Source organism: Myotis lucifugus, unplaced genomic scaffold (assembly GCF_000147115.1).
Source record: "Myotis lucifugus unplaced genomic scaffold, Myoluc2.0 scaffold_31, whole genome shotgun sequence".
Lineage (NCBI taxonomy): Eukaryota > Metazoa > Chordata > Mammalia > Chiroptera > Vespertilionidae > Myotis > Myotis lucifugus.
In genome coordinates, this window is record NW_005871079.1 from 153101 (window position 1) to 170172 (window position 17072).

The 17072-nt window shown below is 54.4% G+C and overlaps 1 protein-coding gene across 3 annotated transcripts in view; it reads right to left on the bottom strand.

Annotated features, from left to right (window-relative positions):
• Window positions 1–4387: 4387 nt before the first annotated feature.
• APBA1 (amyloid beta precursor protein binding family A member 1) overlaps window positions 4388–17072 on the bottom strand; it is a 179302-nt gene continuing 166617 nt past the window's right edge. For all 3 annotated transcript variants that reach the window (XM_023752334.1, XM_023752335.1, XM_014454087.2), the window contains 3 exons: window positions 12065–12184; window positions 9106–9246; window positions 4388–7904 (listed from right to left, as the gene is read on the bottom strand). In XM_023752334.1, coding sequence (XP_023608102.1) covers window positions 7833–7904; window positions 9106–9246; window positions 12065–12184 — 333 coding nt within the window. In that variant the 3' untranslated portion in view covers window positions 4388–7832. The remainder of the gene's footprint in view (window positions 7905–9105; window positions 9247–12064; window positions 12185–17072) is intronic.

Consider the following 17072-nt stretch of genomic DNA (forward strand, 5'->3'; position numbering starts at 1 on the left):
TTGGGGAGCCAGCCAGGAGGCTGGAGAAACGGGAAAGGGAAAAAAAGCCTCTGAAAGGGAGATTCCGTGTGGGGACTGGTGGCCCGTGTGCTGGATGCCTGTGTCCCACTCTGTGAATGTGGGGCCCTGGAAAATGTTGCCCTGCTGTCCCACTGTGTGAGTGTGGGGCCCCGGAAAGCACCGCCGGGCTGTCCCACTGTGTGAGTGTGGGGCCCCGGAAAGCGCTGCCGGGCTGTCCCACTGTGTGAGTGTGGGGCCCCGGAAAGCGCCCCCGGGCTGTCCCACTGTGTGAGTGTGGGGCCCCGGAAATGCTGCTGGGCTGTCCCACTGTGTGAGTGTGGGGCCCCGGAAAGCAGCCCGGGCTGTCCCACTGTGTGCGTGTCGGGCCCCGGAAAGCGCCGCCGGGCTGGAGCCTGTTTGCTGGGTGGCCCTGGCCCACTGTGCAAGGAAGGGCCGGGAATGGACACTCCAGGAGGCCGGCGCTTTAAGGGCAGCTGGGCTGGTAACCAACGCCTTTTCAAGGTGGCAGTTAGGAAACCAGAAGGGGAAAAGGATGTATGTTTTTTCACCTCCCTCTTGACTACTAACTCAGCTGAGAAAGTTGAGGAACAAGATACCGAAGCCTGCCGCTTTGTAAAACTGGGAGGAAGAAAGTTAACAGCGGCCACAGACACAGGCAGTAGCCAGGGAGCTGGGATGGGATGCGAAGAACCTGGGGCCTGGGGGAGACTAGAGGGGACTTCCTCCTGCTCCCTCCAGGCTGTGTCCTTAGCGCCTCCAGGTGCCGCGCTGGCGTTTGGGGACGCGTCACTTCCCTGCCTGACCTCTGAAAGGAGCTCTTTATGTTGATGGCATCATGTGAACAGGTGACGATTTCCTTTCGCAGGAAACTCAGTTCCTTATGCCGTCACCTCCGAGACGGAGGATGGGCAATGAGTCCACACAGGTACAAGGCCCAGGATTCTGTCCAATTCCCTGCTGTGGTTTGGTGGGTGAGACGTGCCTGGTGCTGGGGTCATGGTGGATAAAATACCAACAGCTCCTATTCCCAAACATGGAAAGAGTGGACTCTATTGGGAAAACCCTCGTGGGGCCAGCAACTCCGGGAAGAGATCTGGGGCGGACCCCAGGCCCCCCGAGCGGATCTCGCTGGGTTTCGGGTCCCTGCCCCTTCTGAAGTGTCGCCCCCAGTAATCTGGAAGCGGGTGCTTTGGCCCAGATTAAAACCTTGGTGCCGACACAAACTGCAGATTTAGCCCCCTGGGCCCGTCAGAAGAGTGGATCGAGGGGCAGAAGCAGGATGGAATATTGCAAGGGGCAGGGCGGTGGGGGTGGGGAGGAGGCAGGGTTGCCTAGAAAGTACGGCGATGTTTTAGCAGCAATAAAGATGGCCAGGGTTGCTCCCGTTTACAACTAAGAAAGCTGCCTCATCCACCTGGGCACATGCATAAAGCCAACAACCCAGTGAAAGACTGGCAAATAGATGAATTATATTGGCCCCTTGCCGACTAGGAAGGCTCAGAATGTGCTCTCACCGGTGTAGCCACAGCTGCTGCCTGTTACAGGCTTCTCCTCGGAGACGGGCAACTCGAAAGGCAACTGCAAAAGGGTGATTAACATTGAGACCAGGAGGGACCCCGTGCCACGTAGATCCAGGACCTCATTTCAGGGACATGACATCCAACAGTGGGTACCAGATAGTGACACTGGATGGAGGTTCTGTCTGCCAGGTAACCCTCAAGCCGCAGGAGGAACAGAAAGGGAAAATGACTTCGCGGAGACAGCAGACACGACTGTGAGGAAAAGGCTCCCTGGCTGGGTAGATGAAGGGACTGGAGGCAGAGCTCGCTCAGCTGAATGCGAACTGCATAGGCCTGTGGTGCGGTGACAATGGGCACACCTGGGGAAGCCCTGGCTACACAGGTAGGGAGGGAGGCGCCTCTTGTAATTGTGCAATCATGCCCGAGGTTCTGGCAGGACAGTGAGCCCCAGGATATCGGACTCCATTGTCACTGATGCCCGGACACGGCATAATTGCTTTAATATGGAAGGTGCCAGCTGGCTGGCTGGGGTATTTTTTGTCATGAACGAGGCATCCTCAGTCCTCCTTAGACTCCTGTTCTCCTGAGAGCTGGCCCTCTAAAGAGATGCTGTGCATTCCAGGTGGCCAGAGCGATACCTAGAGGTACCAGTATCAACCCTAACCTGGCACAGTACCCCCATAGGGACCCTTCAGTTGGCTCGGGTGCCCCCTTGGGTCAACATGTCTGTATGCCCCTCCCTTTCAGAAGCCTGCAGCAGCAGCGCCCACAGAGATGAGGCCACCAGCATTATGTTAAAAGATGGCCTCCCTACAAGTTCCAACTAAACACCTTTTTGTTTGCCCCTAGCTGCTGCTGCTCTTTTTTTATTCTTTATTTCTTAAAGCAGTGGTTCTCAACCTTCCTAATGCCGCGACCCTTTAATACAGTTCCTCATGTTGTGGTGACCCCCAATTTCATTGTTACAAATTGAACATAATTAAAGCATAGTGATTAATCACAAAAACAAGATGTAATTATATATGTGTTTTCCGATGGTCTTAGGCAACCCCTGTGAAAGGGTCGTTCGAACCCCAAAGGGGTCGCGACCCACAGGTTGAGAACCTCTGGACTTTATTACATAAGTCTCCCCCCCCCCATTGACAGCTCCCCAGTCGCTCCCACCCCCCAGCACATGCCCAAACCCCCCTAGTGTCTGTGTCCATGGGTTATGCTTATATGCATGCGTACAAGTCCTGTGGTTGATCACTTACCCCTTCACCCCCACCCTCCCCTGCCTTGCCTCTGAGGTCTGACGGTCTGTTCGATGCTTCTATGTCTCTGTTCCTAGCTTCTTGATGTTCATGTGTTGCCTTCAGGTGACCTACTCAATGCAACCTGTTCCTGTGGCTCATTCATATGCCCCCATTCCCTCCTGCTGGGTTTGTGGCTAAGTACCTTGCTTTGTCCTGTAGACCTGCTCTCGCGTTGGGTTGGCTCTTGGGCATCCTGCTGGAAATGGCCTCTCTTTGTTCCTTTTGTCGTCCTTGCGATTATTTCCCCCCCTCCCCGCCCCCTCACGTGTGCTTATTCTTGGGCCATACCAAATTATCAACTTAAAAATCAACCTATGTTTGGGCAAACATTTAAGTAACTCACCCCTCATGCCTTGCAAGGCCAGACCAAATGATTACATTTCACAGGCCTTATACAGCCCTCAGGTGGGGCGTTCCCCACCCCTGGTCTCTAGTGTGGACAACTGATGTCACAAAAGGGACATCTCTGTTCCTCCACCCAGAGGCCATCGTGGCAGAGGGGGTCACATGCGATTGTAAGAGCAAGCCAGGAGGGACGGAGTCAGGAGAAATGATTCCTGGTACTTCCTGTGACCGCTGCCATCTTACGAAGCAAGCTGCCCACCAGGGGGCTAGGAGGGGGGCGTATCACCTGAAAGGAACGTTCCCTCGCAGGTTAGCGGGCCCACTGCTTACTGCCTTGGATGATACAGCTCTTAACAAGCCCGCACCTCCTGGCCACCGGCCCGTTAGCCTGTGCCACGTGGCTGCATATATCCGGCCGCTGTCCTTTCCCTGCACAAGCCCACTGCCCCCAAACTCTGCTTCTGTCTCTCAGTTTCCTAACAAACTCTGGAGTTGCCAGACCCTTTCTCAGGTCTTCTTGGCTGGGTGGATGCAGGTACTTGAGGCAGCTTCAACTCATCTCAATGCGGGCTCCATGGGGCCTGTGTAGTTAGCATTAAGATGTGCTGACGACAACTGGGAACCCTGCGGGGAAGCCCTGCTTTAGCCCCGGGGAGCATTTCATGGCAGCAGCCCAGCTGCGGGACCCTCAGGGCTGACGGGCTTCGCGGGGAAGCCGGGGAGAAAAAGCTCCAAGGACGTTTTGCTTTTGGAACCGGGCTGGACTCTGTGTTGGGGTCTGGTGTCCCCAGCAGGCCCGGCAGCTCGGGGTCCTGTCAGCAGGTTCCCACACGGCCTGCAGGAGCATCAGCACCTTCCCCGGTTCCTCAGCACCTCCAGGTACAGCTCCCTGCAACCAGCCCCTTCACCAAGGCCGCCATTTCTTGGGGGAGGTAACTAACGCCTGCTTCCCTCATTGGGAACCCGGAGGTCCTTCTCCCGTGATGTGAGGAGCTGAGGAGACTGGAATAGCAGCTGTATCAGGTGATAAACCGTGTTTAAAACTAAGTAGGTTTCACAGAATGCGACCATTTAGTAAAATGCCTGGGCCTGGGGCAAGCAGGCTCCACAGGATGGGTGGGAGGTGGCCTGTTGGGGAAAAGACAAAATCTGCCTGTTACCTGGGTCCCGCCCCGCCCGCAAAGCAGTAAGACGTTCAGCCAGGTCCAAGAGGTGAAGTTCCTGTTTATTGTTGCAGCAACTCTTACAGACATTAGCGTTCAGTTAAATAAAGGAAGAGACCACATTAAATACATCACAACCCCCAACACACCACGGAGGAGGGGAGGGCGGGCGGGCCCCAGTGACCAGACTGTCGGAGGAAGTACATTCAGTGGGTGTGCGGCGTCCACATTCCAGGCTCACGTGTATATATACTTTATTTATATATTTATTTATATTTATATATAGAGATCATTGGGTTCTGTGTATACAAAGAACAATATCGGTACAAATACAATACTATATTCTCCCACTGCTTTACAATAAGCTCTATTTTACCCTCTTTACAGAACAATAGTACAGGTTCGTCCTGGAAGGGGCTGTGCTGGGTATGTACACAAAACCTCCTTCCCACACCTCCTTCTGCGCTGCCTTGAGGGTGTGTGTGTGTGTGTGTGTGTGTGTGTAGGTCGGCCAAACCAGGAAAGGAGCAGACAGATAATCGCAAAACAAGTGGCATGTGAGTGGGAGAGTGAACAGGTGCATGGGGAGGTGGCCCTTGGTTGTAAACATTGGTGACAGCCACACCCCTGGCTCGTGGATGGTGTCCTCAGTGTGCGGATGGGGCGTGGGGGTGACGGGAGCCATGGGGGAGGTAGTAGGTTACTCTGGGACCCTCAGAGGCCGGTGTGCATGGGTCATGTTCACGAAGCAGAGCCGTCTGCAGGGCCTCGGAGTCCAGCCCCCTGGGGGCCCCAGGCCCAGCAGAGCCTGCTCCAGTGAGGGGAGGGGACTCCAGGCATCGATCTTGGGGGTTTCCTCCACTTGGGAACCCGAGGCTGATGGTGGCTCCCTGAAATGTTCGCATCTGAGAAGGCGAGTGGGGTGGGTACCGGTGCATGCTGGCTGGACCAGGAAGGGAGCACAGGGGCGGGGGTAGTGGGGGAGCTGGGAGTCATCAGCATGCCTCACCGAGCGGCTCTGCGCCCAGGCCATGTTTGGGATGCTCGGTACGTGGTCTTGCCCATCACATGGGTATCCAGATGTTCACATGTACAACTGTTCATACTGGAATGTCAGGGGACACTGACCACCACTTCCCACGGGGCTTCCAAAACCAAAGCTACTAACATGTAGGGTCCTGCCTCCTGGTGAACCAAAGGGAGCTGCACTTCCTCCCTCGGTGGGTGACCATGTGCCGAGCTCATACACATGCGCTTGCTGTGTGTGCGGGGCCACTCTTAGCAGGAAGGAGGGTGGTAGGGAACGATCCTCCTTGTAGGCAAGGCCATGTCACTCCTCTAGGCGAGCTTATCAAGTTGCCTTTTCCAGCCCCTGGCAAACTTCCTAAGTTTTCCGTGCAGTAGCACAGAAAGGGGGTTCTCTCTTCTCCCTCTTTGGGTGAAGACACGCCACTGTAATTACTGGGAGGCTGCAGAGGGACAAGCTAGCGGAGTTTCCATCCCTGGCCCATCTCGGCGGCTTCCGAACAGGCGCTTGGGCAGGTGGCCCCGCGGTCACCCTGGGGGCAGACAGGGGAGCCCTCCGAGGATTCCCCAGGCTCCTGAGGCCTGAAATGCCACCCATGCCGCTGCATTCATGTTTCACGACTCTTTCTGGCAGAGGACGTTGAACTGTGACTCTGTAGTATTTCATTACAGCACCAGCCACTCTACAGTTGGAAAGTGGGAACCGGGACCCAGGGTTCCTGACTGCCCACCGGCTCCCCTGGAGGAGGCGCCGCCCCTCCTCCCCAGCGCTCTGACCACACACCGAGCGAGCCATCGCCACTGATGGCTTTGAAACATTTGGCTTTCCTGACTCGAGGCAGAAAACTCAGAAGGTACAGAGATCCCCAGAGAACAGACGGAACACAGCTGTCTGGTCCAAGTCTCCTGCTCCTCATCTTTATATTCGCTCTTCTCCCTCCCCGAAACCCCTCCACATTCGATCTATAAATACATACTACCCAGCATGTGCTCACCGACTTCCTGCTCCCACAAACACAACATAAATATCCCACGTGCAGAGAACAGGGACTATATTAATATTACAAAATATATTAGTTTCTCTCTTCCCCGTCTCTGCGGAGGTCATGAACAAAACACAACAAAAACCAAGCCACACCCCATCCACATGAAAACAAAATGCTCTTTGGACCAAAGAATAAAAACTGGCTCAGAATAAAATTACTAAAATATTTTCACCGAACTGAGATGGGACTCATACACATGAGGCACCTGATTAAAAAAAACACGTAACACTCCACACCGATTAAACGCTCAGACCCACGAGGCAGCAAGGGAAGCTTCGGGAGCACGCTGGGGACTCGGGCATAGCTTGAGGTCATGATTGTCCCCTTAGTTCTGTGGTTTATGTGCTCTCCTGGCTGTTCACAGGTCGAATACTGCCTAGTGGCTCTGAGCAGAGGAGCAAATGTCACACAAACGCACCTGCATCCCCGTCTTCCAGGTGAGCAGTCCTGCCTTCCCAGGCTCCCTGTGTGTGTGTGTGTGTGTGTGTGTGTGTGTGTGTGTGAGCGGGGAAGGGGAGCCACCAGAACACTGAGCCCAGATGGTGCTGGCAGGGCTGGGCCTGAGCCACAGAAGGGCATCTCTCCTAGGACAGAGCTGACCAGCCCAGGGTCTCAGCAGCCAGGGGAGGGGGGCTCACACAGAGGTAATGGGGGTTCTCCAGGGGCTCCGTGTGCCTCCTGGGTGGAGGGGAGGAGGGAAGGGTGATATATATGTGAGACTGTGTGTACATACAGGTGGGTGACATGGATGGAGGCAGGCAGCACCTGCCCACGTTCATCTAACAGTGTGTAACCTCAAGACAACCCAGAAGCTATGATGTCCCAGGAATTGCCAACACATGGTGACATCCTTGGGGGAGGGGCTCCTATTAGAAAACAATTGTGTTGAAATTGGAACTATAAAAGGAGCCTTAGGTCGGCTCAGAAATTCTGGGCAGAAATAATGTACGGTGCCCCACGTACATGGTGGGCTGGTCTGTCACCACTGTATTCCCACACACTTACTCGAGGAGAGCAGAGGTCAGTGATGGGCTTGTAGGCACTGCTGAGTCAGCTGCTTGCTGTCCTCCGAGCTCCTCTAAGAGGCCGGCCCCTCTTGGGAAGGGAGCATTCCCCCTTGGGCGGTGCCAGCCCCCGAGGGCCCTCAGGACAGTCCAGTCCTGGGCAGATACCAGGTGGATACTGGCTGCTCTCCATCCTCAGGGGAGTGCATACAAAACTTCCCTGGTATTAAAAAAAAAAAAAAAGTAAACAGGAGAGAGACAGAGAGCAAAGTCTTGACGGATTCCTTCCTTCCTGTGTAGACCGAACGCTGGGCACGAGGGGAAGTCTCAGTGGGCACACAGATGCAGCACGAGAAACACAACCACAAGCGAGGAGAGTCCTCCATGCAAGCGCCGGGCGGTGGGCGCGGCCTCAGATGTACACGGGCTGCTCCTGGGCCGTCAGCAGTCTGTACATGGCAGCCGGCATCGTCTTCATGTGAATCTGAGGGCAGAGGCAGACGTTAGTAGGGGTGGAGGCTCGGGGGCCCAGGGCTGGGGGAGAGCGGTACCTCCCACCACGGGTGGGTGTGAAGATTCCTCCCAACCCCACTGCTAGCAGGAACCTGCCTCCAGGAAAAGTTGCATCCACAGGCTTTCTAGAAAGCTAGGAGGAGGCGGGACAGGATAGCCATGAAGACCGGGTCAGGTTTATTTCCCAGCCAAGTGCTTTTGTTCTCATCGGGCCTTTGTGGAAAAAGGAGAGAAGTCTTAAAATGGAAGTAAGCGCCTGCGGGTGCCGACTGCTCCTCTTGCCGCCCTCCCCGCCAGCTGGGTGGTGCAGGAAATGAGTTGTGAACAGCCCTTCTGACCCGGGCCCAGCCCCTGCCAGGGACCCCCCTCTGGAGACCTGCTCTGCTCATGAGACTTGACTCTAAGACTTAAATCTCCCAGGCACCTTTGGTGAGGTTCGCTGGGGAGAAACAGTTGGGCAGCCCAGGAGAGGAGAGAAGCTGCACAAACCAGAGCCAATAGGAGGCGTTGAGGTGGTTTTGTTTTGCTTTGTTTCCTTTCAGATTGCACATAGAAGGGAGATCGAATGCTGTTTGCCTCTCTCCTTTTGACTCTTTTCACTTAGCACTCTACCCTCAAGGTCCCAACAAATGCAGATTCGGAGGACAGAGAGGTGGTTACCAGGGCGTCAACCCATGGTGATGAATGGACTAGACCAGTGGTCGGCAAACTCATTAGTCAACGGAGCCAAATATCAACAGTACAACGATTGAAATTTCTTTGGAGAGCCAAATTTTTTAAACTTAAACTATATAGGTAGATGCATTGTTATTAATTTAATTAGGGTACTCCTAAGGCTTAGGAAGAGCCACACTCAAGGGGCCAAAGAGCCGCATGTGGCTCGCGAGCCGCAGTTTGCCGACCACGGGACTAGACTTTTTGGGGTGATCAGTTTGTCACGCATACAGATATTCAATTATGATACTGTACCAAATTAAAAAAAAAAAGTGAGCACATCACCCTCCAGGGAATTTGATCTTGTCTCAGGGAGATGCTCTCAGACCTCTCATCACTGACTCTCTAATCTGGTCTGAGACAGACAGGCTGCTCTGGCTGCTGAGTGCTCAGGCTTGGTCAGGGCTGGCCCGAGGCGCCAGGCGTCAGAGGCCCCCAGTCCTGGCCCCCACGCCTACCTCCCCCACAGCGTTGGAGAGGATGTGGACGATCTTCTCATGCGGGGTGGCGACCACGCTCTGCCCGTTGATCTCGATGATCCGGTGCCCCACGCGGACGCCTCCCCTCTCGGCTATTCCCCCTCGCATGAGGCTGCAGATCTGTTGGAGACAAAGGCCAGGTTACCCCTCGAGGGCGGGGAGCTGGGTGGGGACAGAGCCTGTCCTTTCTGGAGGCCCTGCTCCTCGCCCTCTCATCTCCGAGAAGCTGCCACGGGCAGGCTTCGTGCATTTAAATCTCCTTGTTGCTCTTCACAGGAAACAGGGTTCTGTGCGGCCACGTGGCCAGCTCCTTCGTGCACTTTGCACATCACTGGGTTTCACGCACACGGAATCCTGCCTACTTTTCATCCCAGCAGAGTCTCCGTAAAAAGAGCTATTGGGGGCTGTCACTGAGCTGCCAACATTTTCAAACTGTCAGCCTGTGTAACTCAGGTGAGTTTTATTTCCCACAATCACCGGGGGCTCAAATGACAAAACGTATAATGCTAGCAGCCACTTTTTAGGGTCACAGTGACATGAGCCAAACTGGGGCTGGAACCCCACTCCATGTTCCAGGGGGCCAGCTGGAGGGGAGCTGCTCCTTCCGGCCTTCCCAGCTCAGTGCCCTGGTCAAACGCCCTTCTCCCAGAAATGACAGCGGCAGGGCTGTGTCCAGGAGGGCAGAGGCTGCCGGCTGGCGGAAGGGAGCCGGCACTTCCTCATTTGGAGGGTTCTGGGCTGGGCACCGCAGGGGATAGCCACCTCCACCTCACACCCAAAACAGTCGGAATTTCCCCAGAAGAATATGTTCTGAATTTACAAAGTTGACTTTTCACTGGGACGGTGAGCCACTATTTAAAAGCCTACACAGCCCTAGCCAGTTTGGCTCAGTGGATAGAGCATCGGCCTGCGGTCCCAGGTTTAATTCTGGTCAAGGGCACATGCCCGAGTTGCAGGCTCGATACCCAATAGGGCGTGTGCAGAAGGCAGCTGATCAATGATTCTCCCTCATCATTGATGTTTCTATCTCCCTCTTTCCCTCTCCCTCCTCTGAAATCAATAAAATATATTTAAAAAATAATAAAAGCCTACGCAGATGAGACTCTTGCGACAACACACCTCCTGCTCTGTGAGCACGTGGAGACCTGCAGCCCCCCAGGTACCCTTGGCCAGAAGTTCCTAAGGTGCAGACCACACTTCAATGAGAATGAGGCCCAACAGACCCACATCTACTAAGTAAGAACCTTTTGATCCTATTTGAACTTTTAATATTATTCAAATAGGAACAAAGCAAACAGGGGAGTATAAACGGATAGAAACAGGATGTCAGACTAAACCAGTGGTTGGCAAACTCATTAGTCAACAGAGCCAAATATCAACAGTACAACGATTGTAATTTCTTTTGAGAGCCAAATTTTTTAAACTTAAACTATATAGGTAGGTACACTGTTATTAACTTAATTAGGGTACTCCTAAGGCAGTGATGGCGAACCTATGACACGCGTGTCAGAGGTGACTCGAACTCATTTTTTTTGGTTGATTTTTCTTTGTTAAATGGCATTTAAATATATAAAATAAATATCAAAAATATAAGTCTTTGTTTTACTATGGTTGCAAAGATCAAAAAATTTCTATATGTGACATGGCACCAGAGTTAAGTTAGGGTTTTTCAAAATGCTGACACGCCGAGCTCAAAAGGTTCGCCATCACTGTCCTAAGGCTTAGGAAGAACCACACTCAAGGGGCCAAAAAGCCGCATGTGGCTCGCGAGCCGCAGTTTGCTGACCACGGGACCAAACCGATAAGGAGCTCCTCCCTGAAAAGCAAACAACGCTCCACAGGTCCAGAGGTCAGATAACGTGGGCTGGGTGTCTCACCTCCCACAGGGAACTTCAAATGGGTATTTCCAAACCTTAAAACATACTTGAAATAACATTTTGATTATCTACAACGTTTAACTGAAATTTAAGGAGGAAAAATGAGTAATTTTTTTTTTAAATCTGGGAGGATGAAAATCAAGAGGTTACAGAGGACAGATTGGCCACCCAAACCCAGAATGATGATGAGAGCAGAAAGGCATGCTGGGCAAGAGGAAGGGGTACTGAGTGGGGGAGTTTCTGTCTGCGATGAAGAGAAGGTCTAGAAAGGGTGATGGCCATATCACTTGCTGCAGGTACTTAATGCCCTTGAATTTTATGCTTCAAAATAGTTTAAGTGGTCAATTTAAGGTGTGTGTTTTACCACGAGGAGAAAGGGATACAAATACTCTGTATTCCCAACGTGCCAACTGAGGTTAAAAGGCAAAGCACAGCCCGGCTGGTGTGGTTCAATGGTTGAGCATCGACCTATGAACTAAGAGGTCACAGTTGGATTCCTGGTCAGGGCACATGCCCGGGTTGTGGGCTCTCTCTCATTATTGTTTCTCTCTCTCCCTTCCTCTCTGAATATACACACACACACACACACACACACACACACACACGTGTATATATATAAGCACAGATTAGTCCTGCACATGGGGCGGGGTTCCCAACCTGAGCCGTGAGCTGGAATCGCCGGCAGCTTTGAAGTGCCCTCCCCCTCCTAGTGCTCCATACCCTGGCATGGGGACAGCAGCACCCAAGGGTGGGGACAGTCCCCAAGGCTAAAGGGGAAGGAAGCCCGAGCTGGTACGCCCCAAGCTACCTCACGTTAGCAGCTGGGAGGCCACCACGCCCTGGGCTCTGAGGCCAGGGCTCTGAGCAGGGCCTCTCTCTCCTCACGTTGAAAGGCAGAGATTCTCCATCCAAAGAGGAAGCCGAGCCTGCCTTCACCCATTCATTCCCTTCCTCGCTGGATTCTTTCAGGGAACGGACCAGCTTTAAAAACTTAAACTAAAATACCAAACTGTGTCACATTTGCGTCTGGCTTTTGGAAAAGGGCGTGGAGTTGTACTTACAATTCCGTTCTGGACACTGAAACCCAGCTGGTAGCGAAGGTCCGGCCTCCGGATCAGCACGGTGGTCACCGGCGGGCACCTCACAATGTTCAGCTTCACCCGGGCCTGGTTCTTCAGGCCCTGAAAATGAGCAAAGCACCGTGGATGTGCGACCACGCAGGCAGGCAGGCGGCAAAGGAGCCCCAGTGAGGATCTGTCACTCCGTGGACTCCCCAGGTTCCCGCAGTCCACTGCTCGGGAGAAACCGCCTGCCTCACATGGAGCCCTTGCGTCCTGTGCAGAGACCAGCGACCAGGGCGCTGTCTTCACTCTGGGAGGTGGGCTGTTCAGAGACCTGAAGAAAGGGGTCGTCGTGTGCTCTCGGCTTGGAGGATGAGGGAGGCACAGTGTCCCCCCTGGTCAGGAGACACACAGTGGGAAACGCCTTTTCTCCGAAAGGCACACTCAAGCAAAGGACATCCAATCCCAGCAGCTGGCCCGATGCGCCAGGCTTGTTTTCCCTGCGGCTCGAATGCTCCTTTTCCCCACCCCCTGTGCCTGTCAGAGTTCATCAATGTCCCCCAGGCTCTGGGAAAGCAGGGCGGGCAGGGCTCTCCCGAGGCCTCCGGGGGAGAAGGAACAGGGCATTGCTGGGAAGGAGGGGAGGAGAGAGGGAGGCTGGGGGTTGTCAGGTTACAGGATCTTGCTGACACTCCCTACCCTCTAAGTCAGGATGGAGTGCAGAGGGGAGGGTGGTTTTTAAAGATAAAAAGGGGACCTGGCCTGGTTTCAGAGCCCGTTTACAGAGCTTCCTCTGCCCATTCTTGGCTACGCTGAGCTCAGGCCCACGCTCCTGTCCCCTGGCCACTCACAGCAATGACCTGGTCTGCTCAGGAAGTCACCTCAGTGGGGGGGCAGTTTGGCTCCTCCAGGTCCTACCACCAACTGTGAACTTCCTCTTAAAAGGAGGCGCCAGACACTAGTACAGCCCCAGAATCAAGGTCCACCTCCCAGATCTTGAGACCACCTGCTCTGCCCTGTGAACAAACGCCTGCCCTGCCCAGCGAACGCCTGCCCTGCCCAGCGAACGCCTGCCCTGCCCAGCGAACGCCTGCCCTGCCCAGTGAGCGCCTGCTCTGCCCAGTGAGCGCCTGCCCTGCCCAGCGAGCGCCTGCCGGCTGGAGGGTCCAGACCAAATGGCCGACAGCAGGCATTTCCCAACCTGTTTCTAGTCACGTACACAGAGAAAAAGACATGGACTTGCACCCTTTGGCTGGAGGCGCTGCTGCCCAGGCCCTGCTCCAAGGGTTGAGGTGGGCAGATCTCAGCACGCCTGCCCCACTGACTTCCATCTGAGGAGGCCAGCTGACGGGAAAGGCTCAAGGTCAGCCCCAGTGCCTACCCTCCAAAGGGTCAGAGGGGAGAGGGAAGCTGTTCCTAAACGAGGGGCCTGTGGGTGGGCGGGCAGCCTCTCCTCCAGCAGCCACCGAGCAGGCACAGGTGTCCAGGACCAGCCACTGAGGGACAGGTGTCCAGGACCAGCCACCGAGGAGGGGCAGGGACCAGCCAGGGTGCGCTGTGGGACAGGGGCCAGCAGCATTGGGGTGTGGGTGAGGCTTGTGGGCGAGTTGGTTGGCCAGATGCCCAGTCGGCCATCTGTATGTGTGAGTGCCCCTGAGACTGCTGTCCCTCAACACCCATGCTGATGTTGAAACCTGCCGAGCCACCTGTCCCTGAACCCCGACTCCTGCCAGGCCCTGACCTGGAGGCTCGCAGGAGCTGTCTCCTCTCATGTCCTTGATAAAATGGCAGCTATAATTAGGCCGATTTTATAAAAGAAGAAACAGGCTCAGAGCTACCAAACAACACACCCAAGTTCACCCATATCAACATGCAACCCCAGGTCTGTCTGGGTTCAAACCCAAGGCGTTTCTCCTCCGCCCTGATCCCCCACAGACCACGGGAAAGACCCTGTCATTCAGGAGTCAGGCTTGCTCCACCCAGGAGCCAGGGAGAGCCACAGAGGATCGAACATGTGCCCCATGCCTTTCCTTCCAGCCTCGTGTGGGCTGTGTTTTCAGCTGGCTTTCCTACCTGGCGAGGGTTCTTCAGGGGCCCCGCTGGGGCTTCCCACCCCCTTTAATCTGTTCCAGTTTGTCCCCTCACGTGTGCATTTTGAGGGGCTCCGTTCAGGCTCCCACCTCCAGCGTCTCGGCCTGTTTCCTGAACTGCTCTGTTTTCTGTGGGGTGTGAGCCTCCCACCGGCTGTAATCTGGCTTCCGGTGACTTGGTGCACACACACAGGCAGCAGTTACCAGCGTCTCCCGTGGCTTCTGGAACATCTCTGGGAAACCGCTCTGGTTCGAGAAATGATGATTTCCGAGTGCAGCAGCGGAGGAGCTGAGCGGGATTCTCCCTGGCCTTCTGCAGGTCAGCAGGCCCACCGTCCACGCTGAGCTCTGGCTTTTGCTGCCGACAGCAGGGCTTGGTGCAGAGGACTCTGCTGTGTCCGGAGACCTGGGCTCAAGCTGTCTGTCTGCTGCTATGAGCTTGGGGGCTCGGACGCTCTGCGCCCCTCCTTCCCCTCAGTCTCCTCAGGTGCCACCCACTAACGTCTCTTCCAGTTCTCATTTCTGATTTCACCCCTCCTTGTGCTTTTTTTTCTTTCCTAAATATGTTTGCCGACACCACACTGTGCTTAGCAACACCTATTTCTAAAATTAAAAACAGGTAGGCAGAGGGTTTTGCTCAGACATCATTCATGCGTGTATTTCTTTTCCCTTTGAGTGCTTCCTTTTTCTCGTTCACTTAATAAATATTATAGACCATTTGCAATGTGCCAAGAAATGTGTTAGGCGCTGGGAGTGGCTGGAGCGGGGCCTTAGGAGCTCAGGACAGGGCTTCAGGGCACATGGCTGAGCAGCTAGAGGGCTTGAGTCCCTTTACTCTTCTCTCTCTCTCTCTCTCTCTCTCTCTCTCTCTCTCTTTCTCTCTCTCTTCACAATCACACCCCATGACACCAGGAATTTGTGGGAAGCAAGAGCAAAGAATGCTGAAACAGAGGAGCGCGTTAGAACCACAGCCCTTCAGACAAAGCCACCTGCTCTGAATGTTTACACCTGCTATTCAGGTGTGTCTGTGAGGTGCAGGAGCGCCCCTCAGTGCCTTGCAGAGCATACGAAAAGCAAGAGCAGGACTGTTTCCCCAATGCCACCTAAGGAGTTCACAGTGCTCCGGTGGGCTCCCTTCGGCGTGAACCGATTTAAGAGGCCTGACTTGTCGCCCAGCGAACAGATTTCTAGATGGGGATGGGTGCTGTGTGGTGAGGCTTAGCGAGGTGGCAATTTGAAACCACCAGACCATGCGTTTGCTTGGCTGTTCCTAATCAATGCTTCAAGTTGGGTCCCATTAGCGTGTATTTCTGAGCTGCCATTTTATTAGAGGTGCCAATGAAATGAATGGTCATTTCGTCCCCATGACAACGGTGGAATGGTACGGCACATTAAGAAATCTGGTGGGAGGGTAAGGGTAGGAAAGTGGGGAGGGGAGAAGAGAGAAGCCAGAGTGGTCTCCATGGCAACAGGCAAGCAGAACCAGGTGATCCTGTGGAAGGAAGGGGGAGCAGTGCTCTAGTTTAAGAAAGAAAGAAAAAAAAAACAATCAGGAGGGCAGGACCATGGAGGCAGTGAGCAGGCCCACCGCTAACATGCTTAGCCTACCAAGTATTATGCTTTGGGAATTATGACGGGAAAAATAAGCCAGGGAAGAAAGCAATTAAAAAAATTCAATACCTGTAACTCCATTCTAGAAATGTATTCTATTTCCTATAATTAGGGAGAGAAAGGTCAGCATGCATGGAAGTGGCCAGACACGGACTACAAGGCTTTTCCTAAAGCACAGCCTGGGATTGGTGATCACCACCCGGGAGCCAGAATCCCACCCCCGACCTGCTGAACCGGAACCTGCATTTTAAACGAGTTCCCGGGTGACTGCAATCAAAGTCTGTGAAGCACCGATTTGGCAGGATGAGAGCAGCTTGTTAAATCCGCCGAGGGAGCACTGACACACACAGAAATAAGCAATGCTAACAGGGAGCCCCCAAGAGGCCCAGAGCATTCCCTGCAGCGCCCCCAGGTGGTGGGGGAGGGAGAGCGAGCATCTGCTCAGGTGCAGGCAAAGGAGTGTGTTGTCTAGAATTCAAAAACAATCCACTAAACCTTTTCATTCCGTTATGGCAATCCAGCTGGAAGCAGTGGTAACATTTTCCCAGCCAGGGGGCGCTGTGGCTGAGCCGGTCACACTTTTCCCTTCCACAAAGCTGTGCCTGGGCCACCTGGGAGGGCAGCTGTGTCCTAATGGGGCTGCCCACCAGGTTCTTCTCTGCTGAGGGCAACACGGAGGCATGGGTGTCCTCACCATCTTCACCAGTGACACCTCTTTCCTCACTACACGGCCTTTTAATTTGCCGATTTCACAGACGCTCCATGTACAGACATCAAAGGTCAACTATTCACGCAAACAAACCCTTTCCCGGAGGAAACTGCTCAGACAGTGCTGACTACTCTGAGCGAGCTTCCCTTCCACCTCGCTGTGTGGTCCACCGGACAGAGGGCGAGTCCCCGTGTGGTACCAGGGGAAGTCTCGCTGCCCGCATGGGCCTCAGCCTATCCCATCTCACCGGTCTCCTTCCTGCAGGGGCAGGGAGGGGCGGAGGGGGATCTGGACTTGTGTGTGTGTGTGTGTGGGGGGGGGGGGGTCCAGGGCCAGTTACCTTCAGAGTCTCTGATGACCCATCTGCAAACCAGGTGTTTGCTGACCCTCCCTAATGGGATGTCTGTCATGAGGAGGGAGAGGGGGTGACTCTGAAGGGCCTGGCACTGCCTGGCAGGTGCGTCATGGGCACTGGCATGCAGCCCCCCAGTCCTCACGGGGTCCTGCTTATTCCCACCCAGGCCCCAGCCCCGCCTCACTCAGGTTGTCCCCACTTCCTGCTCCTCCTCCCCAAACCTTTCTAGACCCAGATCAAGTC